A 27,301-nucleotide genomic window follows, 5' to 3' on the forward strand; every position below is an offset into this window, starting at 1 on the left:
CAGCCGCAATGAAAGGAAATTGTGTTTGTGATGCTCAAAAACACTGAAGAATGGCATTAAAAATATGTATTTTCACAAACAGCTCCCGTGTTACTGTGGATAATCCATTTTTATCGCTATTTACAGTAACTGCAGGAAATGTTTTGTAATTTAGGTTAGTCAACCTAAATGTTCCTCCGACTGCTTCAAAGATGCTGGTAGGTACTTTCTGAACTCACCTGTCAGTAGAAAAGTAAAGGTTTGGCCGGACTTCTCTCACAGGTTGCAGGAACGGAGTTCAATGTCTGCTTCCAACAGACACTGCAGATTTGTACATTTGTTTTTCCCAAGAGGTGGATGCTGATGGATGCAGCACAGACGTCATGCTAACAAGCCAAAGAAGCTACAAAATAAAAAAAACAGTATGGCAACAAAAATAATGTACAAAAGCCATAAATGAAAAAGTCCTAAAAAATGATCACCTGCATAGAAACGTGCATAGAAAAGGTGAAGCATTTTTGCATTTACTGAACCCAAATACAGCAGCTCAAAAATAACACAACGCTACTGGAGAAATGAAAGCGGTAGCGCATGTTTAACAAGCAGCTACTGATGTATTCTTCTGTTGGATCCTACTGTTGCTTCTGTCGTTTCGGAAAATAAGCAGGAGACAAACCATTGAGCCAGAAAGCGCGACAGGAAGTCATTGTTTTTTTATTTTTTTCTAACTGCAGATTGAAAGGATACAACTGAACATCAGGATCTGATTCCTTTATGAGACTTATAAATAAAAATACAAAAAAAAATCACTAAAAAACAATCTACTGTTAGTAGGATGTAAAATAGGAAATATTCTTTATATCTTCACTATCAAAGGCACAACATTGACTTTAGTGACAACATGGAGAAGAGAACCTGCAGCATTAATTCTTTTATTTTTCCTTTTTATTTTTTCACACTCCATCAGAGAACACTGAAATGTTACAAAGAGATGTGTCTGATTCTACATGGAAAGAAACAAAAAGAACAACCTCTATATCAACAGATGGTGGCTATAGATTGGTGGCACAGGTCAACAGGAAACGCACTGCCACAGAAAGAAATAGCACGTTGTCGCTGGAAAAGACAAAGGACCTTTGCAAAGCTCTAATGCAAATTTCAAAAGAGAACAAATCATACAACCGACAGCAATAAGAGAACAAAATAAAGAAAAAAAAATAATAATTGGGCACCTTCTAAGATTAGGCTAAGATTAGGTGCTGAGGTAGACAAAACTATAACAATTCAAATTATAATAAAAACACTATTTTCTTAATACAGAGCAACTTGACTGGCACTTGTGCTGTCACAACAATGGAGGAGAGAAGTAGCACAGACAAGCCAGGGAAAGACAGAGAGAGAAAAAGCTTTGTTACATAAAAAGCTTTGTTATGCTTGGTCCGACAGGGCAATTGGTCCTCAGTGCTAATATAAAAAAATACAATGTCTTGGTGCTTTGTTACTCAAACAGTTTTTAGTCTAGACCTCGATGGCACATGCACTGCAACACTGCATGAAATGGCTACTTTGTTCTAGAAACACCACACCAAAACACAGAGTGCCAGCTCCAGGGATGTCATGATTCCTCCGACAAAGAAACACCACCCCCTTCTAGAAAGAAAAAGTACTTTAAAAATGGAGAATACCCTCACGCCAACCAGCCCAAATGGAGGTTTTCCTCTTTTTTCTCAAGAGCAATATAAAGTCTCCATCAGCAAAACCTGTTGCTGAGCAAAACAGACAAAAATACAGACGACCCGAGTGGAGACGGAGACTTGGAAAAATGTGCTCAAAGAAATAAAAAAAACAAAAAAAAAACATCTCAGAGCACATTTGGTCGTCACCGCTGCAGCCTGCTCACTAAATATCCTCCCCGTGCTTTGTTTTGTGTGGCTAAATAAATTCTTCTGGGTGCCAATCACGGAGCACGGCCCGAGAAAAGAAGGGCAAGCAAAAATCCCAGTCGCCGTTTCAATAGCATTAAGGAATTATTGCCGTCCTTGAAAAAAAAAAGCCCTGCTCTATTCAGGATTATAGGAACCAAATCAAAATCAGGTCATTTTAGAGCGTCATGACATCCCTAGGGTGCTGGAGTCACCACTTTTATTTTTCTTCTGAAAATACAGAAACTAAGCAGATATAGATGGATATTTTTGTTGAACAATTTCCATTTTTAGGCACAAAGATAGTACAGAAACATCGGAGGAACACTGAGGGAAGAACTATATCGATGCCAATGTATATATATTTTTTCCAACATAGAGAAAAAAAGTGGCATAGAATATCATTTTATTTTGTATCTGATCTGATTAGTGCATTTTCCCACTAATACACACACACACACACACACACGCACCCACACACAGCTACGCACGCTTTCACCCGCACGAACAAAGTAGAAAACATTCAGAGGACAATGACAGGAATAATGTGACTGAACAGGTCTTGCATTGTGGCGGTTCAGACTGAGCCATGACTGGGGATATTATAGTGGGTGGATATTAAATGAGGGTGAAAACGCCCCCTCAGCTCACAGTGTTTGAGAATAAAATGGCAAGACACCACGGGACATGCCATCCCTTCTTTTTTTTTTTTTCAAGTACAAAAGAAAAAAATAAAATAATAACAAAACAAATATGCCGACAGTCAAGTTTGATTGAAAAATTGTGAATGACAAGTACTAATTGGTTGGTTCGGCAGCGCCCCCCTGCCAAACCGCATTATCTTTTTTTTTTTGTTTGTTTTGTTTTTTTTAAACTTTCTCACATACAGACACACTCGTAAAATTTGTGGCAGATAGATTTAGTCCTTCACCTACAATGCAATTGACATCCAGAAAGCAACACTTATTATTACAATATGTTCACGCACGTTTTTGTCCAACAATATCAAAGAGGAGCAAGGCAAAAACGAGTCACACCCAGAGAAAATAACAGGTTAAAAAAAAAAAGAAATACAAATATTTGTGCCCTGCTGTAACCCTCCACAAATGGAAAAAAGACTGACACTCAATACAAAAATATCACAATTTTATATATCAAATTGCCTTTGTTGGCTCTTGTTCAGGAATACACACGTCTCAAGAGAACTTGTCAGCCGAGAGAATCTCTATTTTTAACCTCCTGGTTTTTCTTTTTTGATTACCACTTGCAGTTCCAATTGTCCAACGCACTCTGCATCACTGCAAACATGACCTGTCCTGGGAGGTTCAGCGCTTTTGATGAACCACCGTCTTTTTTTTTTTCACATTACAAAACTACAATTCTGTTCACAGGTTTTCAAGTTTTAACTCTTGTTTTGTCTTTAAACCCTCTTCAAAAGCAATTGTACTTCCTCTTATCGCGTCCCTCATATTCATTAATTAAGGCTTCAGAATTGCTTTATTTTTCTCTGCTCGTCTGTGGTTGGAGGTGCAGGGGGAGACTATAAGACAAGAATAACATCCACCTGAAGGACTTGTCTCATCCTATCGTCCAATGAGTTTCCTATCTCTTACCCTTTCATATACACATTTGCTTAAAAATGCAGACAATCATAAATCAACGATTGAAAAAACAAGCATGAGATGAAGTAGAAATGAAACAATGCAGAACGCAAACACAGAATAACATGTGCTTTTGCCAAAACAGACAAACAACAAAAAACAACTTAGAGGTAGCTTTTATAACAAATGACCAAACTGTCCAGCTTTTTAACAAGCGGGGTTAATAATACCAAGTTTGGTAACAAGTAATGCACAAAGAAATACACAACATCAGCAAAACAAATCTCTTCACCATGGCACTTAATTTTTCTACGCACACATTGCTTCATCAGGTCGTGCAATGCATCTTTCCGACATACACTTCAACCAAGGAAAGTGTACAAACGAATCAAAAGGGAAAATTAAAACACAACAAGCAACATGAGGTCACGAAAAACGAGGTAATTCAAGTACGATGTGTTGAGATCAAACTCAAGCTCAATGACGACGACGACGACGACGACAAAAGGAGACGATTTGATAGAGACGATGCGCGGGGAAAACACCACAGAGGAAAGAGCTGATTTATTCTGTCGTCTTACTGGTCGCCCCCCCCCCGAGCCTCGGATATGTGACCACCCAGACCAACACCTGCGGCTGTGCATGCGATACGAGTCTAATGCTGCGTTTCAGACGCCAGAAGGTCCGAACTTCCTGTCCCCTCACCAAAAACAAGGATCTTCAGGATGCTCACTGTGATTTAACAATTAAGCATAAACAAAAAATTGCTGTTACTACAATTACCTTCTCATTAGGTGACCCTCTTGTACACATAGTATCATTACTTGAAACACTGGTGGTAGATTTATTCAGTGCAAATATACCCAGGAATATGAACAAGCGAAACACAGTAACAGAAGTAGAATTATAAATATCGGTGCAGACTCTGGGGCTGGAATCAGCTTCTGACCGGCAGTGAAAGGCAGCATTAGCTACGGCGCGCGTCGTGGCACAGCCGCGGCGCGACCCTGGCTCGCGGTCGCTCACATTCATGTTCTGAGTTCCCACATAACAGTCCTCCAGCCGCCGCGGCGCCTTTGACGGATGGTGGCGTGTGCAACAAAGGCGTCGCCGGCGCTTGCGACCCACTCCCCCCCCGACATTCGCTACCAGCAGTCAAAGTCACAGGACTCCCACGGAAAGAAGCAGCGGCTTCCAATTTTTGTTTTGCCATCGCCGTGGTGAACGGACGGTCAGAGTTACTGTTCGTGTGTCAGTTTGTGTAGTTCATCTTTAGTGTGGGATAATGACAGTCATCCGGATAAATGTGCGTGGAAAGAAGCAGTCCAGGTATCTATTGCTGAGTTGGTGGCGGCCAGGCTGGGTTTACTGTAATAGCAACTTATGGTTTCATGAAAAAAATATATACCTTGCGCACATCGAACAGAGACTGTTGTCGTAATTCGTTGTATCTGTGCAATCAAGCCTTGATAAATGATGCAGAGCTTAAAAATAAAGAATACAAGATGGAGAAGGTGACGCGGGTTAGCCTTTGGTTCCCTGGGGAGAACTCCACGGGGCCGTGCGGTGACTCCAGCCTCATCTGACGCAGATGCGGGAGCCAGAAAACCACCGCGGAAAAGCTCGAGATCCAAGTGAAAAGCAGCTCCAGCGTCCTCTCTCTCCCAAACCAACAGATGCTTGGTTTGCAGTATTTTAGTGCTCCCGTCCGTCCCATTCAGCGGCTTCATCCACCGCCTACGCCCGCTGGCACTGCTGCTGATTCTCAGGGGCTATCTGCCTGCCGCCACTGGGCTCTGAGGGAACCCGGAGACGCCTGTGGCTGCTGTCCAGGCGGAAGAGGACGCGGCTAACGGAACCGACGCGTTTCCTGTGTCTGTGGGGCGTTCGCTTCATTGACTCAGTGCAACTGGTGGAGAATGCATCTTAATTCTCATCCAAGACAATGTCGTGGACGATGGTGGGGATGAAGAACGGTGGCCTGAAGCTAAAGGAAACTAAACTCTAAACCGGCTGGGAAATAATGTGAATCAACGAGAACAAATGGATGTGACTTGGTCCTGATGGTTGATGTGCAGGTTCAGATAGCCCTTGAGAATCGCGCTCCCCATCGATTCGGCAGCAGCTTGTGAAAAAGTCACTGGTTCGCAGCTCGCTCGCGTTGTGCCGCCGCATGAAATGGCCTGAAACAATAACACGGCTGCAGATGTAGTGAATGACCCGGTGAATCCGAACAATGGCGGAGAATCCCTCCCTTCCTCCTCGCAGCACTTTGGTCCCATCGTCGCCGCCCCGTCCTCCCCCCTGGGTCACTCGCGCCTTTGCATGAACAGGAAAAAGAGAAATCGAACCCTCGCACGTTCAAGTCTCTCGCCGTTGACATTCCTCGATCGCCAACGCTCCGCCACAGCTTTGTGCCTCCCATCTGCTCCATTACATTCCCCTCACCCCTCAGCCCCCTCTCACCCCTCAGACGCACCCCTCTCAGACGTAGCACAGGTACAGGTAGGTCTTCTCTATGCGCCAGTCTGGGGGGATGTCTTCCGGCTTGTGGCCCTTCATGTGCTTCTGCATGGCTGACAGGCTGGGGCAGTACTCCAGGCAGATGGTGCATTGGTAGGGAGAGGCGCCGTTGTGAGTGCGCAGGTGCTTGATCATGGCAGAGTAGTCCCTGGATCGCTGGTGGCACAGCTTGCACTCGAATGGCTTCTCACCTGAGGATGGAAACAGTCCCTGCATTAGTCAAAGTCCTTCGACCATAAAGTTTGCACGACACCTGTTGAGTCCCTATAATAAGAACAACAATAATGATAATAATCCATCATTGCTAATTTAGAGATAAACATGATCTTATTATTCTTGTGATCAAGGGTGTAGAAAAGAAATTTGCCACCCAAAATGGGGATTTATTGATCAAAGTCCAGATCTAATATTAAACTATGTGCCAACAACCTACTCATGTTAAGATAAAAAAAGAGGTTGATGGTTAATTTTACTTTTATATTCGGCATCTAATCGACTGCTCTCAGATACATTGCACTAAATGCACAGCTCTTGTCACGCAGAAGTCTTTAAGGCGTCACAAATCAAAGTGCAGCGCCGCTCTCTTGCTGTGGGGGCTGCTGTATTCACGAGGCACATTTCAATTCCGCAACAGCCGCCGTCCTAAATGTGCTAATGATTTGAGCGATGGCAGGGAATAATCCGCCAGCGCTCGAGCCGACAGACGCAAATTAGACATGTAAATGCTGACCTTTACCAATGGCATTTGAAATGAGCTGTCGGAAGTGATCTGGCCCCGGCGCTCGCTGTCACCTTTCAGCCGGAGCCTCGCGCGCGCGTGCGCTAGCGCTAGCGCAGCGAGCCGCCCGCTCGACCTGACTGTTCCTTTCGGAGCCCTGGTTAACCTTGACCTCCGCTGGGTGGGGTTGGGCGGGTGGGGGTTCTGACTTCATGGTGCCATTTAGCCAATAAGCATAAATACAAAGTCGCGGGTCACCGTGCGTTTTTCCTGTTTCCTGCGGCGGCGCTGACGCCGGCGTGAAGCTGATGGTGTCGATAGCTGCACTGTAAACAGGGCCGCTTCAAATAATCAGCTAATAATGAATTGCAAATGGGGCCGAGGTATTGATCCGCCATTGGCATTTGGGACCCGTGAAGCGAAGGGGGGGGGGGTTCCAGGTTGCCAGTGTCGATGATTCATCAAGCGGCTTGCTTTTGTGAGAGGTGGCCTTTGACTGTGAGCTTGTCACTTGCTCTTGTTATCTGCTGTTGCTCTTCGGCTTAACGCAAAGCCCCTCTCCCCCATACAAAGAGGAAAGGGGTGGGTGGGGTGGGTGCTGGGGGGGAGCTAATTATTGGACAGGCTGCCTTGATAGTGTGGCTTAACAGCTGGCTTATTGAATGGGCGATGGGAGGGCGCCGCTGTGCGTCTGTGTGGGTTAGCGGATGCTAACGCCTTGGCCGCGCGCCATCCTGGTGAGCGCTCGCGGCTTCCTCACTCAATCTGGCCCGTAGCGCGCACTCATTCTCCGGGGCCGCCAGCTTATCACTGTGTCAACATCTTTATGGGGCTCTAAATATACCGGGATCAATACGAAGTCTTCGGAGACATTCGTCTACTGTATCGCAGCAACAGAGATATTCATCTGGTCTGGTCTGAGCCTGGCAACTTGGATTTCCTACAACGGGCTCCATATGCTGCGTCAATAGGCCTCAACGCGGCGTTATTACGAGGGGCGAGGGATTAAACGTTACACTCGTGTTAAATTAGAAGATGTGGAACAACGGGATGAGATCTGACTGCTACCAATTGGAAATGTTGACGATACTCACACACAAAGCCCGACTGATGCTTAATTTTGATTTTCAAGGGCTTAGAGAAAGATTTAACGGAGTATTAATGTAGCAGCAGTAAGCAGAAATGTGGAACCATAAAAGTTGAGGACAGGGAGATAAACTGTGGCCTTTGGGAAAATCCCACCACTACAATGGAGACTGTCGGTACCTGTGTGCACGCGGTAGTGGGTTTCCAGCTGGTGCTTGAGGCTGAACTTCTTCCCGCAGCCGTTACATTCATAGGGTTTCTCCCCGGTGTGGATGCGCTTGTGGCCCTTTAGCGTGCTCTCGTCGCGGAAGCAGCTCCCGCAGAACTCGCACTCGAACGGGTGGTCCCCTGCTGGAGAAGGAGAAGGGAGAGGGTTGAAGCTGAAGCACGTGTGGACGCGTGGCCTGGTTATTGTAGAGGATTCATTCAAGCAGCCCGAACAACAGGCGAACGCTTTAATGCATAGCTTATTTTTACATTTCAAAGCAGTTACTACCAGCAGGCAGATTCTACAAATCACCTGTGCTGTTGTTTTGCTTTGTGTAAAAGCCTTTAATAATTGCAGCCTGTCACTGCTGTTCACTGGCCATGAGATGTATTATTGACTATCCAGTCCCTGTCTCACAATGCTCTAATAGATACCTTGAGTGATGTGGCGAACGTGCAATAACGACCCGGGTTTTTGTCATCAGCGGGCGCGCGTTCCTACGAGACGGACGCGTCGCGGAGCCTTTCAGAGAGGACGCCCATTATTCTCCCGGGATTCTTCATCCGAGCCCGGCGGGAGCGCGTTGGTCAGCGCAGCTACCTGGAAGAATTACACCTGCTCGCCGTGCGATCGAGCTGCCTCCACGACGGCGCCACCTACGCCTTTGCCTCTGAGAGATAACGGGTATTACGGCGCAGGAGGCCGTCCGTCGAGGAAAAGCTGGACGTGGATCGTTTTAAGTCCGGCACCAGTCAACGCCGAAGCCGATGCACCCATTTTTTCCTTGTTATAAGACTAAATTAGCTCACAATTCTCTCTACAATAGTGTTATCCTCCGCTCATATGTTCCCATACTCCTTTTCATACCTTTCCTTGCTGCATTTATTTACTCCCAGCTACCATCTGCTTTTATTTGCCGCCCCACTCTGTATAATCCCCTCACGCCAGGTGAAACTGCACTCACTTCTCATTCATACCGCACGACATTGCCATTCGGAGACACCGGGCCCTATTTCAGACGCCGGCCTGGCTGCGCATGTACAGTGCGTCCGCCGCGGAAAATGAAAATGACAACAGGCATCGCATTCAGCTCAGGCTGCCAGAGCACAAGTCCCCACAGGGAAGCTGTAATGGATATTCAGATGTCAATGATCAGGGGTATTATGATTTGCAGGAGGCTCTCACCAGCAGTCCAAAGACTAATTGTATTCCCGTGTTTGATGAGGAGCTCCTCCTTGCATCATTTGCGCCCCCCCATGTTACACTCTCCATCCAAGTAATGGTGTGGATATTTATTAATGTATTTCACTCCACCGCTGCAGGTTTAAGTCACCGTCAATGACCTATGCCTTTCATTATCTGCCTGTCCAAGCAGCAACGTGCCAGAGAATAAATTGCATTTCTCGTTATGTGCTGCTGCCGCTGCCCTGCTGTTAACAGACAATTTCCCTTTCATCCTGCATATTTTATTTAATATTGTATGCCTCTACATACAGTATGTATGTCTTTGTTTGGTTTATTTAAGAGGAGGAACAGACAGAGGATTCAAAGGGGGATGGAAGCCCTTTAAATGCTGATCACATTTGCGTCGTGGTTTACCATCACGGAGGAAACGGCTTTCGATGCCTCGTGATGCTGGACGCCTTCCCATTAAAGGGAAGCTTTGTCGGGGATGGAGGGGTGTCAGGGGGAGGGATAAAGCAGGAGATGTGGGTGTATATGGCGGCGGTGGTGGGGGGCTGGGTAAAAAAAATCAATAAAAGTGACAGTCTTTATTTGTCTGCATGAAGTTATCAGTGGCTCCCGCTGTAAGACATTGTGCTCTTTCTAGCGTTTCAGCCACAGCAGAGATCACAATCCATCACAGAGCTCTGTGGGCTCGCACAACGCCGCAAGAATAATAATTGAGCTCAGATTCACCTGCCTTTAATTAGGGCCTCCGATCAGGCCAGCGAGTGGGATGCGAATGCGCGGAGGAAGCCTATGGAGGGTTATTTATGCTTAATGTCCTGTTGCTGCGCTTGGAAAATATCATCAGAAATCTTGAATTAGTGGGAAAGAGCTTGCTGTGACTCTCACACGCTGTCACTGAAATAAATTAAAATAAAAAAAACGCTTTATAGGAGCGGTTACCTTTGTTTTGGCTTCACATGGATTAAAGAAACATACATATGGACTCATTTGGACTACAGCGAAGTCCATTTTCCTGATTATATATGCCGAAAACACACTGAACTACTAGATGTTGTACATTTACACACTAAAATACAAGGCAGCGATATGATTCAGCGTCCGGTATCGGCTGAGGCAGAAAACTAAGATGCAAACGGTTCCTGTCCAGTCCCGGCATCCTGTATGTGCCCATGATGCTTATCGGGTCCGTTATCTCCTCCAGCCACTCGGGGACGCCAAAGTGCATAGTTGCACCGCCGAGGTTTGAATAAATCAGATACAATTCTATAATCACATTGTGAGGATGTAAAGGTCCAGACAGGACTTCATTTTGTCAGGATATTCTCAGGGGGGCCGGAGATTAATGGGGACGTGTCCTCTGTCCATCCCGAACGTGTCACTATTGCTTCCAGTGTCCTCGCCTTTTATTCCCCTCATTCGCTTCCACTCCGCGTCTGTCTGGTGTGACCACGTGGCAGGGGGCCACAAATGAGGAGCCCGGCACAGTGAGGTGGAACCACAGCATAGTGAGTGGACCCTTGGGTGCCCCCGAGCATCACCACCTGCGCCTCATGACCCCCCCCTTCCCCCCCACCGCCCAAGTCATCTCTATATTTACGCCCCCCCCCCCTTCCTGTCGTCTCCTTTGCCACCCTAAAGACCCTGAGGGTTCCTGTGCCCATGGGCACCCCGGGCCTGTTCATTATATACAGTAAGAGGCTGTAAATCACTGGGCTCCATCACTGCCAGGACCAAAGCTGGCCAATCGGAGTCTCTCTTCAAATTCAATCCCATCCTCTCTCCCCCCTCTCTCTCTCTCTCTGGCTGTAGCACTATCAAATACAGCTGCGAACACAAAACACCCCGCTACAGCAGACAGCAAATTGGCTCTGAGTTAAAAAACACACACACACACACACACACACACACACACACACACACACACACACACACACACACACACACACACACACACACACACACACACACACACACACACAGACACTTACACACAGACAGTGCACAACAACGGAATATTAATGAAGGTCTGGTCTGTAAAGAGTGTGTGTGTGTGTGTGTGTGTGTGTGTGTGTCAGGGAAAAGGGAATAGCACAGCTGCCATAGCTGCCACTGTTACAGCCCGCACTGTGTATTTGAGTGTATGTGATTGAACCTATACATATATTTACATAAATAAAATAAAGACATATAAACAGAAAAGGGCAACGTGGAGGTAAGCGTGTGTAATATCCTCGCATTCTAACAGAAGGTGATGAAACCGCAGGTGGATGTGGGAAAATAAGACGAACGCGACGTGAAGGAGAGGAGAGATGGTGAGATTAGGATGCCGAAATAAACACATTAAATCTGCTTTTTTTTTTTTTTTCCTCTCCCACCCTTGTCCTAAATGGTGATCCAGTGTCAGAGCCCACACCGGCGAGGCTGCTTTCAAAAGATAAGCCGGCCGACAGGTAAAATGAAGCACGCGTAATGAACGGCCATAAAAGTGCTTTTGTTGCTTTGTGTTGTCAGTTGATACAACCGAACGGAGACTCCACCAATCACCGGGCTGCATCTAGACGGCTTCCCGTGGCAGATGAGCTGCCACACTCTGTCCATTAAAATTAGCATTGAACAGTGGGGAGCGAGATCCTTCTATTTACGGGGAATTCCTGCCAAAACCGACTCTCGTTTGCTGAGAAAAATACCTGCGGGAGCCGGCGGCTCCTTTGAATGCCAGATCTTTTCTGCCTTAGCATTGGTTCTCTGATATCGAATGTAAGAACCGGAATAAAGACAGCCTGTTTATCAAAGCTCAGTAATGAATCCAACCCTAAAACCGTCATTTAATAAAATGTCTTTTTGTTTGTTTTTGCCTTTATCTGCCTAAAATCCAGCTTAGTGACAAGTTATAGGCAAAACCTGTCAACATCAACTTTGTAAATGGCTCAACAGGTGGCTGAATCAGACATGCAGATGGAGGAGGCAGGGCATCAAATAAAATTTGTTACAACTAAATATCCAAGAAAATTACCACACCGCCTGAAACTAACAAAACAAACCCCAAAATGGCTGCATGCGAGATGTTTTATGCTCCATCACAGAGGATCCTTCAGAAAAGTCGTACTGTACGTTTAAGAAAACTCACTCACTCAGTACTTCACGACATAATGAAATAGATGACATTAAATAATGTTTATTCTAATCCTTGATATTTAATATTTCTGCAGCTGTGTTGACATTCAGACTTGAATGAAAACACCAAGATTTTAAAAATAACTTGAAAACCGTACAAAACATCACAAGCCTTCAACAATAAGGAAATATAAAGGGAAATATAAACGTTCTCCTTCATTAAAAAGGTGACGTTAGACGGAGCCTTTTATTTTGAAATTCGTCCAGACTCTAACCTTGTGTCTTTGAAGGCAACGTAATGTGAATCCTGTATCTACAAACTAGGCGCCGTGTAAGTAAAGATAGACTCCGTTTGCTGTTTAGCTTGTTTTCATGCACTATTTTCTGCCTTGTTACCCTGCAAAGTGTGAATAAGATTATTAACATCAAAGTGTAAACGCGGGGAAGCAACATGCCTGTACTTTTTTATTTCGGAGGGTAAATTAGGACCTATTTCTGGCGCTGATGATGGCTGTGTGAGTTGCTGACTTTATAATCCCCCCGACAAAACGGCGGGCTCATTGTGATTTAACAGACGCCCACAGTGGGATGAGCTTTAAAGTGGCACAGCCTCGGTGGCGTTCGCGTCGGGCAGGTGGATCAGAGATGCCGCTCGCGTCTCCGCCGGCGTCTGGCAGACGGAGCACATGCGTACTGTACGGACGGCCCGAGCAGCTCCCCCCCCCCTCCACGCCGCCTCCAAACCGCCCCGAACGCACCACCATCACACGCTAATGGCGTATTCGCCTGACTTGTAAATAGGGCCGACTGCTCTCATCTCACTGCCTTTCGTTTCAAATATTTATCCGTGAGCCGGTGAGCTAAATCGGCTCTGACAGTGAGACTGTTATTTAAGGTCGCAGACGGGCTGCTGGGTGAGAGAGGGAGAGAGAGAGAGCGAGGGGGGGGGCATCCATCCCTCGCCGATGAAATGGGATTCATTTCCATGTGTTCATATTCTGTCATGGTGGCGTTTTTTTTTTCCTCCTTCCCCACTCTGAATGGCCCCATCCGTCAGGCTACCTCTGCTCCCGCACAACAATGTATTGGTATCCCGGCCTCGCCTCAGTAAAGAGCACGGAGAATTACTAGTGGACGCAAGAAAAAAAAAAAAATTATAGTCACTGTAAATAAGCTTCGTCTGAGTGCTGCAGAATTCATTCATTTCGTTGACCTGAATTAATGCTGTTTGTTCAGCTGAGCTGGAGCCGCGCAGAAATAACATAATTCAGGCTCATTTCCTGAAATAAAACCTGCTTTTTAGCGCCGTGTTCCACTGTAAGCTACGTCCCTCCACGAAAACCATTGTTACGGCCCAGCGCAAAGCTGCAGCGCGGCTTCTCGACTCCATTACCCTAAAACAGTGGGAAGGTTGATAATGTACTATATGGTATTTCTGAGAAAAACAAGCACAGGCGTGAGCGGAGGCAACATCCCTGAATTCATGTGTGCGGATCAGAACTGAACCACTGATCCATTACATTATCAGAACTCTTCTGGAAGATTATTACAACACATACATGCTAATGCTTTTTCATAAGGAGATGACCTTCCAGCTGCAGCATCCTGATCGTTCTGGACATCCGCGTTCCACCAACCTGTGTGTGAGCGTAGGTGGCGCTTGAGCGCGGTATGGCTGGGGAAGGTCCGGTTGCACTCGCTGCAGATGTAGCTGCGCACGCCGGCGTGGACCTCCATGTGCTGCTGCAGCGCCGTCTGGGTCTGGAAGCGCTTGCCACAGAGCAGGCAGAAGATGGCCATGTCGGAACCTGGGGAGGAGGAGAGACGGCGCCGGGTCAGTGTGGGTCCGGATGCCTCAGACGACTGTAATTAGCGCGGCGCGTAAAGTTCCATCAAGAACACAGTGATTAAGATGCAGGATACACAAGAACCCAGGTGTGATATCGTGAGCTCAGTCAGATTATAGTTTATGCCTTCACAGGTTTACATGGATCACACTGTATTTACGGGATTAAAGGTGCACAAAATACTCGTGTTTCTGGGTGGGTGTGTACAAAGATAAAGATCTCCTATGCAATACTTCAATCGAATCTTGACTCCGGCGAGCGGTGTGCATTTTTCTCCAGCAGAGATAAAGAGCGCACGGTTGCGAGCACACAAACACGCAACGCTGCAAACACGGCGACGCACACACACACACACAAGCGGCTGCACGCTCCCTTGAACACACTCCCTTCACACTTTTTCAATTACCAGGCTGGGGAAAACTCTGGGGAAGGACTGAGTGTTTGGAGCTCAGTTTCTATTTCATCAGTCAATAACACATCTTTGGAGCAAAGCTGACACTAATTTAAAAATCTATGAAGAGCAGCCCGCCTCATGTTCATAACTACTGGAGGAGGAGGAGGGCCCATGACAGCCTCTACGCCAGATCAATCACTGTCTCGGCTGCTCTGCACACGCTGAGGAGCGAGGATGGAAGAGGGATGCGCCACTGGAGGACGCCGATAGGAGGAAGGATAGGATGGAGGAGAGCAGCTGGGAAGCAGGTACAGAGAGGAGCTTCATAAAGCAGGAGAGGAAGCGCCGTAAAAGCCGAGGGGGGAACAAAAATCTAATTTTAGTGCACGTAGGGAGGAAAAATAAATCTTGACAAACCTTCCCTCCTGACTCCAGCTTTGTCTACATTTCATGTTCTGCTGTACAGGAAAAAAGACAGCAGACGTGCCGAATTTGAGTCTCACAGGTGACTCTTGTGCATGCAAAGCGGGTGAAAATCAGCATCTCAGGACAAAGTTTATTTCTCACTGAAACAATGAAGGCTTGGAGCGGTCGACGTAAGGACCTTCTGAAGCCAACGCGGCCTCGAGCTTCTCCCGCGGGACGAAACCTCTGTATTTTTAAACACAGTCTCGTCTGCGTGGACTTCCACGGTTTGATCGATTTCCCTACAATTTTAATTTTGCGCTTGGCAGTTTAGGATTCGACTCAAAATTCAGCCTTCATCTATTAATCTCTTTAGTTTCTTCTGGACAACTCTGTCATTTGTGCCGCTGAAGAAGCTGTTTTTACATCTGCTTGATGCATTTAAAGAGACTTCAAATAATAATTATTTTAAATGGGACGAACATTTAATAATTTTACATGTAGACGCCATTAAATTCTATCACTGTTATATGAGTTTAATTATAAAAAGAAATAATGAAAAATATATGTATTTTTATCTTTGTATGTGCACATTGATACTAGTTTTCTAGATACTTGTCTGTTTTTTCATCTCCCCTCTGCTCTTATCAATGAAGAGGCTATTGACTGGGGTCCACCGCTTCTGGAATTCCTCTAGGACACCAGAGGCCTTAAATGGCTCTGATTGACAAGCCTCCCGTTCACTCATATTCTCTCCCCTCAGTCCCTCATTTAGTTAAAGCCGTATCATGAGTCTGAGAGTCAGAGAGGTCAAGAAATGCAAAAGGCCTCAAACGAGATTGAAGATGGAGAACTAAAGTAAAAAAAAAAAGTCTTGGAATGCAAAAGGTTGGCCGACCTCTGACCTCAGGCCTGAGCTGAGGCGTGGATACGGTGGAAACACGACACCGGGTCCAGTCTCAAAAAAAACAAACAAAGCAAAGTTCTCTGCCGAGAACCTACATACGACAGCGATTTGAACTAAAGCACGATTTAAAATCTCCTTTCATTAAACCACCTACGTCCTGCAACTACACCTTCCACAGTCCATGTGAGAAATCCACTCGCCGCTCGCCATCATTTCCCGTTCTTGTCTTAAACCACAGCCAGAAGTAAAGTGTAGTGTGAACCCTGATTAGAGCTAGACAAAATTAAGTGGCACAAACGATACAGTCAGTCCGGGGAATAATGTCCGCGTGTTGCACGAAAGTGAGTAAATGTGTTGTCGGCTGCTGATAGATGAAGAGAGCGGCGGGGAGATAAAAAGGGAAGGAAGGCTGGGAGAAAAAGTAGTTGACCCAGGAGGTCCATTACAGTGTAAAATTGAGTCAGCCCAAAGTGACACCTGAAAGGAGGAGCTGCAGCGGCCGGAGTGGTGGGGGGTTCTTAGTCTCAGCCCTGTTTAGCCGCTTTGGAATAATTTACCTCCTCCAACCAGCCTCGCTCTCCTCCTTCCCATCTATTTATAAAGGCCCCGGCAGTTGGCGGCTGTTTGTGTACGTGGCCCCGGCAAGATCCTAATGGGCCCAGAGTGGCAGGACTGCTGTTATTTAAGCGAGGGACGGACGGAGGCCGGGAATGGAGAGGAATCCTCCCCGATGGGAGGCGACAGCGGGCGGACGGCGAGGGAGTCGCTCGCCCGGAATATGACGTGCACGCGCAACGGACTCGCTTTCAATGGGCTTCAATTCAATGACTGGAAAACAAACCTCAAACTGGAGGAGTTTGGAGCTTCCAGTAGCTTAAACGGGAAACCATAAGAGTCGGTTTAGTTTAACAACTCAAAGATGGTTCAAATAAGCCCCGCAGCGTTCAAATCTATCTTTAAATCCGCCCCTAATGCCGGCGAGGCCCGGACTGTAGCGGAGACAGTTAAATGTGTCCTGACTGCGGCCTGCACTGCAGCGCTGAACAGAGGACCTGCCAGAGTTAATGAGGCAGAGAGCAGCGGGACCTCAGCACAAGGTGTTCAATCACAGGCTATTACCACAGCCCTCAACCTCCGTGACTACTCGCTGCTGTCAATAGCAATCTATGGTAAGCTATAGTTTGTCTATAGGAGAAGGGGGGGGGTGATCAGACGCCCATGCGAACAGGAGAGCGATGACGGAAGCATCATCTGGGAGCGATGGAGCTCATCATCATATGGTTCTAAAAGGTCCATCTGAGATTCTGGTTGCTAGAACCCCATATATATATATATATATATATATATATATATATATATATATATATAGATACAGATTTATGGGTAAATAGTTGAATATTTAGTATCAAGGGAAATCTGAGTCGTGGTTTCGTTATTAAAATGTTACTAAAATGTTAAAATGCTACTAATAATAAGGAGTCTGACTCCTTTTTTTCCCCCATTTCATTTTCCAACTACAGGCGGAGGCTTCAACAATCAGCCACAACAAAAACCGCATCCCACCAGGTGCTCCGTTGAATTCTCGGCTCCGCCGGCTGCCGCCTTCTCGCCGACAGTCAACACGAACGCCAGTCACAACAACGCCGGCGGTGCCGGGAGGGAGAGCGCGAGGCGCGAGGATCGCCCCCCCCCCATCACCCCATCACCCCCCACCTCCACCCCCCCGTGCTCTTTAGCGGCGTCTAGACCGCGCTCGCTTGTTGTTGCGCTCATCTGCAGTCAGGCTTCATCGCACGTTAGGTCACAGCTGTTCTGAAAAGGTCGCCGAGCACCTCACCCCCCCCCCCCCCCCTCCCCCACCTCCCCTCCGCCTCCGCGGGGTGTCTTTGCAGCAACGCCGCTCGTCACCAGCAAACAAATACCTGCCTTCTGTAATTGAGCCCCGTTCGGATCAGAACAGGTCCCGGATGAGAAGCTGATGTACATGCATGTGCCTCACACGGAGCCGGTTCCACGGCAACAGAACAACGCTGTTGCTATGGACCATTACATCTAATGCTTACCACACAGTGACCCAATCCCCAACCAGTGCTGCGGTAAATCACACACACACACACACACACACACACACACACACACACACACACACACACACACACACACACACACACACACACACACACACACACACACACACGCTTTTCTAACTCAAACTAGGAGCAAATTAAAAGCGGTTTTGTGGTTTAGGAGGTTAAGAAAGTTTAATTGCGGCATAAGACGACATAATCTTCCCCACAGATGGTCATTATCTCTGAAGCGATGATCGAGATCCTGCCGTGACTGAAAAACACCTATAGCCGGTGAACTTGCACAAGCGAGCAGGGGCCACACATGCGCTGAAGCAGGAGCTCATCTTTAATAACGTCTTTAACAGTTACGCTGAAAATCGATGAAAGCGGCGGGGAACAAAACATGGCTGCGCCCACAAAGCCACGCAGCCACTCTCATTTATCTGTCCGTCCTGATTGGCCGAGCGCTAAAGGTAACAGACGCAGGAGGCGATGAGCTGCTCAAGTCCTTTACATAACATGCGTTGCATCAAAATTACATCACTCCAAATCATCGCCGGTTCCAAACTAAACACAAACAGGGAGGAATCCAAGCAAAGAAACAACCTTGTTTTTAACCTTGAATTCATCTTGCTAAGAGCTGGAACTTGTTGCTTTGGATGATATTTCCCGCCCCTCACTCTTTATCGCAGCTCGATCCTCAGACACACAACGACGGCGCGCGAACAGGTAGACGCTGCAGAAGGAGAGAAAGATGCGACGCGTGTGCGGCTGCTAATTCATTTAAAAGCGCTTCACAGAGGCCGTCGTTATTGATCAAACAGGAGGAGGGAGGAAGAACTTCAGAAAAGACAGAGAGAAGTCTGCATCTGCACGCAGGCAAAAACCACTGGACCCACACAACAAAGTGGAACATGTTTACTTCTCGCCAGGCGCAGATTAGAGGTTAGAAGAATTCCCAGTTATGGACACGTCTTGAGAAGAGAGACTTTATTTATTTGCTTTTTAACATAAAAAGCAACAACATTTGAACTGAAAACAGCTTAAAATGCATCTAGAAATGATCCAAATAAGGAAGCATCAGACTAAAAACACAGGAAGCCAACGAGCCTAGAAACGTCTTAACTATGAAATAATTATTATATCACATTTAAAAATAACAGGCTTTGAACAGGAATGGATTCTTCAGAAAAACCATACAGATGCAGTGACGTGATCAATCCAACAGTGACTTGGGAGCTTCTCCAAATGAGGCACGAGATCAAAGGACCCATCGCTTTTCGCATCGTTCATTAGCAAGCGCGAGCGCGGACCCCGTTTTATTTTAAGACGCCGCAATAGCACAAAGTCAACAAGCCTCCGAGAGCGGCTCGGCTGCGCGCCGCATTGTCTCCGCGCTGCCTCCCGGTTCCGTCGGGCAGCGATAATTCACGTCGGGCCCGCAGCGGCGCTGACATTGTAAGATGAACTGCTCCCAGCTAGATTAATGCCACCAGATGCCAGGCGAGATGCCATATTAATTACCCAGAGATAATGTCAGCACAACCATATGGCAGCTCAACTGGCCATTTAGTTGACAGGGAGAGGTCTTTATAGCAGTGCAAATTTCCTCATCCGCACAACATCAGCGCCTCGCCATATTTCCTCCCTACTGTAGCAAGTGGAGCACTTCACCGCTATTTGCTCGTTATTACTCAAATTGTAGTGCTTACTCAGAATCTGTAGGCCGTCGTGACGGACGGTAACACATTATTAAGGAGGCTCACGGCAAATATGCTTTGATTTTAGAACAAAACAAACACACAACAGGAGTGATTCAATCACTGTAGCTTATGGACCCGTTGATGTATGGAAAGTATTTACAGCATGTGATGTTCATTCTGAGATGAAGACGCTTCATGTTGCTTTATATGTAGTGTTGCAGACACTTAATCAGCACTCGTCTTCCTCTGTTCAAATACACGTCCCATCCCCCTCTAAAAGTCTAAAACCCCTTCGCTGCGTGACTGCAGTGGATGTAAATTTGGAAATGTCAGTAGAATTTATTTAGCAGCATGTGTTTGTTTTCCCCCTCGCCGCCACGCTGACTGTAAAGATCATAAACGACGCGTGCTGGGAATCGATGGCGGCGCCCTTCGCGATGCTTTACGCACAGGCCTCGCTCCGGACGCGCGGCTCCTTTAGGGAAGCGGACCCGCGCCGGCGCCGCCTCCCGCGTCTACCCCCCACCCCCCCGCCCCCCGCCACCGGAGCACCCACCTACCCCAACCTCCAATTCCCACAAATCCGATTTAATCAGACAACTTGTGCAGTGTGGCTCGGAGTAAGAAAAAGGATAATTAGTAAACAGAGGAGCCGCTCGCCAGGCTTCATTGGCATTCGCACCGGGTTACTGTGTCGCATTTAAAATGCAGTCTGATGAAGTCTACAGAATCAAACCATTTGTTACTCCTATTGAGGAGGCTTCGGGCTACTGGCAATTAAATTGGAATTAGCACTGGGGAATGAGATACGGCAGATTCATACCAAGGAGAGGAGGGAGGGGGAGAAGGAAACAGAGAGAGTTCTCTGTCTGGACCTGGCTCGGCTCTACAGTGGGTCAAATCTAAAAATGATGTACTTATGTTTATTATAGCTAGAATTTTAATAGGCAAAATACTCCACCCAGTCTCCTGCTGTGCAGTCCCTTAAACCATGTTATAAACTCCTTGGTTTACTTCTACTCCTTTATTCTAACGGCCATATACGACTAAAAGGTCTTAACGTTTCATAAAGAAACACAAAAACCACGAGCAATGACTTGTATATATTTACCGCTTCAAAACAAACACGGCTGCACTTAAACTACAAGAAGAAACTAAATGAAGAAACAAAGAGATGCCATTTGCTCGGCCACAGCTGACTGGGCACGGCGGAGCTCGGCGTGGAGGGAGCGCTGGTCCACTGGCAGAGGGAGGAAGAGGAGGAAAAAGAAGGGCGAGATGGATGGAGAGATGGATGGATGGAGGAGGAGGGGGGGGGGGGGCAGATAAATGAAGTGGAAATGAGAGGGAACAGCTCCTGTGCTACAGCTGGCCTCCCTAACTCTCAGCCAGCCTGGCCCTGACAACTGGCTCCCTCTTCCCCTGCCGGTCGAGCGAGGGGGTGGGGGTGGTGGTGTGTGTGTGTGTGTGTGTGTGTGTGGGGGGGGTCGGTTCTGTTTCACCGGAGGCGCCTGGCCAGGGATGTACGACTGGTGAAGGGCCAGCAGGGGCCACCGAGGAGGAACCGAACTCGCATAAAGACGCACATTGAAGACGGTTCCAGGCCACAAGACAAATATCCGCGCTCCGAAATAACCTTGGTTAATAGAACATGACTGATTGAGTGCGGAATTAAAATGCTTAACTTACATCGTGACCCTTGTGAAATTGCAAAAAGCTTAGCAATATGCGCTATTTAGAAAGAAAAATAGTAAGTGAGATGAGCGTTATCATAGTTAAGTGTGTGTGTCTGCGACTACGTAAATGCGCATATGCACTTATTCTCAAGGTTAAATACAAAGATGTTGTTCAAGCGAAGTCCATTACTGCAGGAAACCAATGAAAATAAATGACAACATTCAGTGGGAGGTTCGAGTATCCCACGGAGAAATCTGCACAGCTCGGTCATTTGTAAACCCTGTTTTCTCCACATAAAATGCTCAATTGTGTGTTTACAGATGAAGCACCACATTTGAGTGCAGTCCTATTTTTCTCTTTAACAGGAAATGGAGACATTTTCACTCTAAATATATCAGTGAATCTCTCGGCTGATGTAAATCCCTGTCACCAAGATTAATGATCTCGAACACGGGGGGAAAAAAGAAGGAGAAATCTTTCAGATCTGAGATGCTGATTTACTGGGTTCAAAAATAAGAGGTTTAAAACCTGCAGAGAGCTGCACACAGAACCTATGTAAACTATGTATATTAATAAGGAAGTGAAGGGATGAAATGATGTAAACGAACCAAAACTAAACTCTCTGTACAATAAAATTAGGTTTGTTTTGGAGAGTTGAAGGGAAAGAAAAAAGGGGAAAGACTTTTTCCTTCATCTTTTCCATCTTTTCCAGCTCCATCGGTTTCGTAAACCTTCCCACCAACATTATAGGTTGCTTAAAAACACTGTTTGTTTCCTTTACTGTTCTTTCAAATGTTGTCTACTGTACATTTACAACTTCATTGTCATTAAAGCTGTAAAAAACAATTGGTGATCACCAGGGTCACTATGATCACCCTCTGCCCCCTTAGAATAGAAAGGGTTCCAGGGCCCCATGGGAGTGACCTGCCCAACTCCACCCAAACCCTGTCAACCTCCCTTTGCCCCCCCCCCATCCCCCCCCCTCCACCTTTACCCCGTGTCCTGTAGTGGAATTTCAAATCTCTCCTCACCTTCCCAGGATTTATTCTTCTCACTGGCCATCTGGACAGTGGGGGCAGACAATGTAAAAGGAAAAGGGGGGGCCGGGGGGACAGGGTTGCAAACCCACATTAGTCACAGGCTCTTAGGTCCTCGGACCCATACACACATACACAGGCGCACACAAAAAGGCTAAAGCTAAATGACCCTGGCTCCCCCCTCACTTTTTCTCCTCTCTGTGGCTGCTGACATCGTCTGTCCCGCTCAACAAAAGGCTTTTAGCACCTTAGTCCACTGTCACACACACACACGCACGCACGCACGCACGCACGCACGCACGCACGCACGCACGCACGCACGCACGCACGCACACACACACACACACACACACACACACACACACACACACACACACACACACACACACACACACACACACACACACACACACACACACACACACACACACACACACACACACACACACACACACGGGGTGTTTGTTTTGCTTTCTCACACACCTTGGGAAGAATGGAAGGGAGGGGTGGGTCGGGGATGGGGGGCACTGGGATTGGGAGAAGGAGACTATCTGAGATCTGGAAGCTCACCAGCAAATCATACGTGAATGCTGAGGGAGAAGCATAGCCAAACGGCTCCTGCACGATAAAGGCATTAGGTACAATGGGGAAGGCATGCTTCTCGGCCGGCTTAATGTAGTTAACGCAGGCCCTTTGTTGGGAGCGGCGGAGGATGAGCACGGGGGCCGGGAGTCTGCGGGAGAAGTCACAGAGCGCTACAAGCTCCCATTGTTGGCCAGGATCACATTTTGTGCGCACACAGGCCGCTTCTCGCCGCGCGGCCGGGACAACGCCGCGCAGGTGACGGCCGCGCGGCAAAACAGTTGTCAACAGGCCACGAGAAAGGCACATCCCGCGGGCGACGCCACGTTTTTCTGTTTATGAGGGCGACGGAGGTCAACTTCTACCCGAGTCTTTGCTAAGAAAATATTTAGGATTCTGGTTTTAAGCATCTAAATATTTCTGTATAAGAACTATATAACCTGCTTGGGGTGTGTGAAATCTTGATCATTTGAACTTAGATTTTTTTTTATTAATCCAGCAGATAGGTTTAGTTTGCTAAACTACTAACCACACCATGATGTGCTTTCAACAAACGTAATGATTCATATCAAGCCATTTGTGTGGAACATCTGGCTGATACCATTCACTTACTGTGATGCCTGTGTATATAAGTTAATTGGGTGATTATAGGTATTAAAAAGGCATTGAGGTGGGCTTACTCCACTGCACCGCAGCACTTTAGGATATGCATTCATTTGTTGGTTTTGTGTCCATTTCCATCGAACACATTTGCATTTGCTTTAAGTGCATTTAAAGCCATTTCCCAAACAAGTGGTGAATGGACGCTATAAAGGCGAGTTCAGACAGCTGTGACCTTGGAGCCAAACTGCGAGCGGCTGACAGGACTTTGCGGGTAAGAAGAAAAGCCTTTATTTATAGATCAGCCGTGCGTCGATCAAACTCCATCCAGGAGAAAGCTGCAGCCGTCGGAGAGCGGGAGGCGCAGTGTGTGTTTTTAAAGTTGCTGGGAGGGTTGTGTTTTGAAGAGCTAATACAGTGGTGTGCCTCAATCTCACTTAATTCCATTTAAAGGAAATTGATTTGGAGGTTGGGGGATTGTGCACAGAGCTGTTCGCTCTCTCCATTACAAGCAGGATGAGGTCTTGGCGTCGTTTCTTTCATTTGCATCCTCTGCTGGTCCTACAGACAGTATAGTGATGTGCTTTCATATACAGTAATGATGAAAATGGTAAAAAGCTTATAAATATTAAACTGAGAAAAAGTGCTGCTTTAGCAGAGGAACAAACAGCTGCTAATATAAACACAGGATGAGAACTATGGGGAAATATAATATTAACATTTTTTTATAATCTACCCAGTGACATTATTTCAAAATGTATGTACTGTATCACATTTACATCTTATTTAAAATCAAGCAGAAGCCATTTGAAATATTTGCCATTATTTTATTTGTCATTCCAGAATTAATTGTATAACACTGAAAAAATATTCATTAGATGGATTTTGGATTAATGACGGTGGCCTCATGGAAAATTTAATACTGAATTTATTAAAAAATAAATTAATTAAACAGAGAAACAAAAATATAAAAACACAGTGCTATATTGTTTCATTTGATTTATTTAAAATTACATTATTTTTATTTTTTATTACTGTATGAGTGTATCCTATATTATACAAATTAGGACCTGAATTATAAAAGTGGACATGAGCTGAAATAGTACATCTTATTTTCCTTAACCTGCTTTTTATGTGTCTGTTTTTCTTCTGCCTTATATTATTTATATATTGTTGCAGCAACCTAGTTTTACACATTGCACACACTGTATAATGAATATTTATCGGGCCACTTTTAAAGATGCAAGAGAATAGTGTATCGTCATCACCTACATTTTGAAAATGAGAGCGGAAGGAAGTGGCCGTGCACATAAAATGCTTAGCCACGCTCACGTCTTTGCACAAACCTGATATTTCATTTTCCAATGATAAAGAGAACAGAGACGACAATACTACAACGCGCACAAATTGTAGCTTTGATTTAATTCCTATCTTCATCCTTTTCACTAGGGAACTCCACTTATCACGATATCACTGGGTGCCTTTTAGACTTAGCCATTTTACTATGTGCATGCTTAAGCAGATGAGAGCAGAGGAAGTTCACGTTTTCCACGTTAGCACGGGAGAATCAAAGGCAACTCAGAAACTCAGCAAGGCTCAAAAGCTTCTGAGATGCAAAGAGAGAGGAGAAAAACAAGTGTATTCGGTGCCAGGACAGTTAACAACCACCTGTATGCGCCCACCTGTGGTGTCTGAAATGGCTCTAACAAAGAGCCGGTGCCCAGGAGGAATTAAAATTCATGGTAGAATTATCTACCTGAGAAATGAAAGGTTGGAAAAATATTTACTGAGACGAGCGCACGTGTTGCACCATACATTCGTCGTATAGTGACACACATTCAACACGCAGTCAGATTCCAGGGAGCTAAACTCTCATTGGTGATGATCAAATTGGGATTCACTGAAGACAGAAATTAAATCATTACTAAAAGACCATCATCTTAAGCCTCCATCTCTGGAGAGAAGTGAGAAGGCTGCTGCCCCAGATTGCCTAAAAATGCAGATAAGAAACGATCCAGCTCCAGAAATTGGTCCTGCAGGACTATTACATCTCAGAGATTAGTGGAAGATAATCATATAATGGCGATGATAGCTCCGATCTTAACAAAACGGCCCCATAAAGTCACCTCTGAATAAAGAACAGGCGATACAGATGAGTGGGAATGATGCAGTAATGTGATTGTACTGGAAACATGTGCGAGACAGTCGTCTGCAGCGCTCAGTGCTGCCTCTGGCCAGTAGGGGGCGCTCCTCTTTCTCACACACTCACGCACCACTGGTTCCCACTGGAGAGGAGTCCTCACATGACCTTTCAGTTCATAGGAGTTTGCCTGAGGCAAAAAGCCTCTTATATGGTATAAGGTAAGACTTAACAGCCTCAGTGTCCACAACCGAGGCAGTTAATGGCTGAGAATGGAGATTAGAACGCAGTTCGGAGGGTCAGGTGTTTGTTAGGGAGCGCTGAGGTCACCGCTGCCTCACTAACAGGCTTTTCTAACATGACTTTTTAATTCTGCCGTGGAGTTGAGGGGCATTTCAAACTGTCATCTTCACAACAACACATCAATGTTTAACTTGAAGGACTTTTTGTGCCAATGAAGGGAATTCAAATCCTAAAACAAGAAAGCGCGAGACAAATTCCTCTTCTGAAAAAGATATTCATACATAGTTGATTCAACTCATTTCATGGGCTGATGTTTTACAAAATGAGATTTTATTTTTATATTTAATACTAGACAAGCATTTCTGAACTTTTTGTTTTATTTAAACTGTCTTAAAGTGCTGCAGTAAATGGAAGAAAAAGGCGATGAATTAATTCGGGTGGGAAAGTAATAAGAGAAGAATGTATGAAGCCATGTTTTCCTAAGCTTAGTGCTTTGTCAAACAACTTTAGTATGAGCTGCTCAGGAAAAACAACAGTAACGTATCCATTAATATTGTAGCAATAGTTGGCAGGTCAGGCTGTACCTTTAAAAGTTTCATCTCTCTCTATTTTGGCTTTGCGCTAACAAAGCTCAACGTGCCTTGAAGCAATTTCCAGGTATTAAAACAATCTGCCAAATAATTCTGGAGAAGTGCAGCAAAAAAAGAGTTGAATGATAAAAATCAGACCAAGAGGAAACGTTACGACTGACTAAGAGCACTCATACTGTTCATTAACTCTATACGGTGTCTTCTAAACAACTGGCCTCATCCTGGAAATCTGGAACATAAAACAAACAGGGGAGCCTCTAAAATGCCAGGAATCCAGGTAACGACATCATCTTCTGTCGGTCCCTCAAGACTTTCTATCTGGACCCTGACAACAATTAAAGGAACAATTCACCGGTTGGAAAAAATAGAACATCAGCATCTCATCTTTTGTCGCTCTCAGAGTAGAAAGATTCTTTGATGAGCCTTTTATTTGTTCCTTGAGCATCATTAAGAATCATTAAGGCTTAATGAAAGGCATTCTGAGATGTGTGCTTAATGTAAAATGGAAGAGAATTAGAAAACAATGTGTAAATTGTTGACATCTTCCCACTGTGCCTTGTGTTCGCTTCTCTATCTTTAGCTCTCCCTTTGTGTCTCCGGGCCATATTTCTCCCTGGACGGAGCCCAGGAAATTATAGTGTCGCGTGGGAGGGAGAGACCACTAGATCTCTGACCCAGACTCGCTGCTATAAATTCACACTTTTTTTTCTTTTTTTTTTTGGAGGAGGGGGTATTTTCCCACTTTGACCCCATCGCTTCCTC

The 27,301-nt window shown here is 46.0% G+C and overlaps 1 protein-coding gene across 2 annotated transcripts in view; it reads right to left on the bottom strand.

Moving 5' to 3' along the window:
• Positions 1-677: 677 nt before the first annotated feature.
• zbtb16a (zinc finger and BTB domain containing 16a) overlaps positions 678-27,301 on the bottom strand; it is a 101,481-nt gene continuing 74,857 nt past the window's right edge. Inside the window, exons 5-7 of one of the 2 annotated variants that reach the window (XM_055514448.1) lie at positions 13,983-14,153; positions 8,010-8,177; positions 678-6,216 (exon numbers count right to left, since the gene is read on the bottom strand). In XM_055514448.1, coding sequence (XP_055370423.1) covers positions 5,987-6,216; positions 8,010-8,177; positions 13,983-14,153 — 569 coding nt within the window. In that variant the 3' untranslated portion in view covers positions 678-5,986. Of the gene's footprint in view, positions 6,217-8,009; positions 8,181-13,982; positions 14,154-27,301 lie in introns of both variants that reach the window. The other variant, XM_029174564.3, reaches the window with a different exon arrangement.

This window comes from Betta splendens, chromosome 14 (genome assembly GCF_900634795.4).
Source record: "Betta splendens chromosome 14, fBetSpl5.4, whole genome shotgun sequence".
In the NCBI taxonomy this organism is placed as follows: Eukaryota; Metazoa; Chordata; class Actinopteri; order Anabantiformes; family Osphronemidae; genus Betta; species Betta splendens.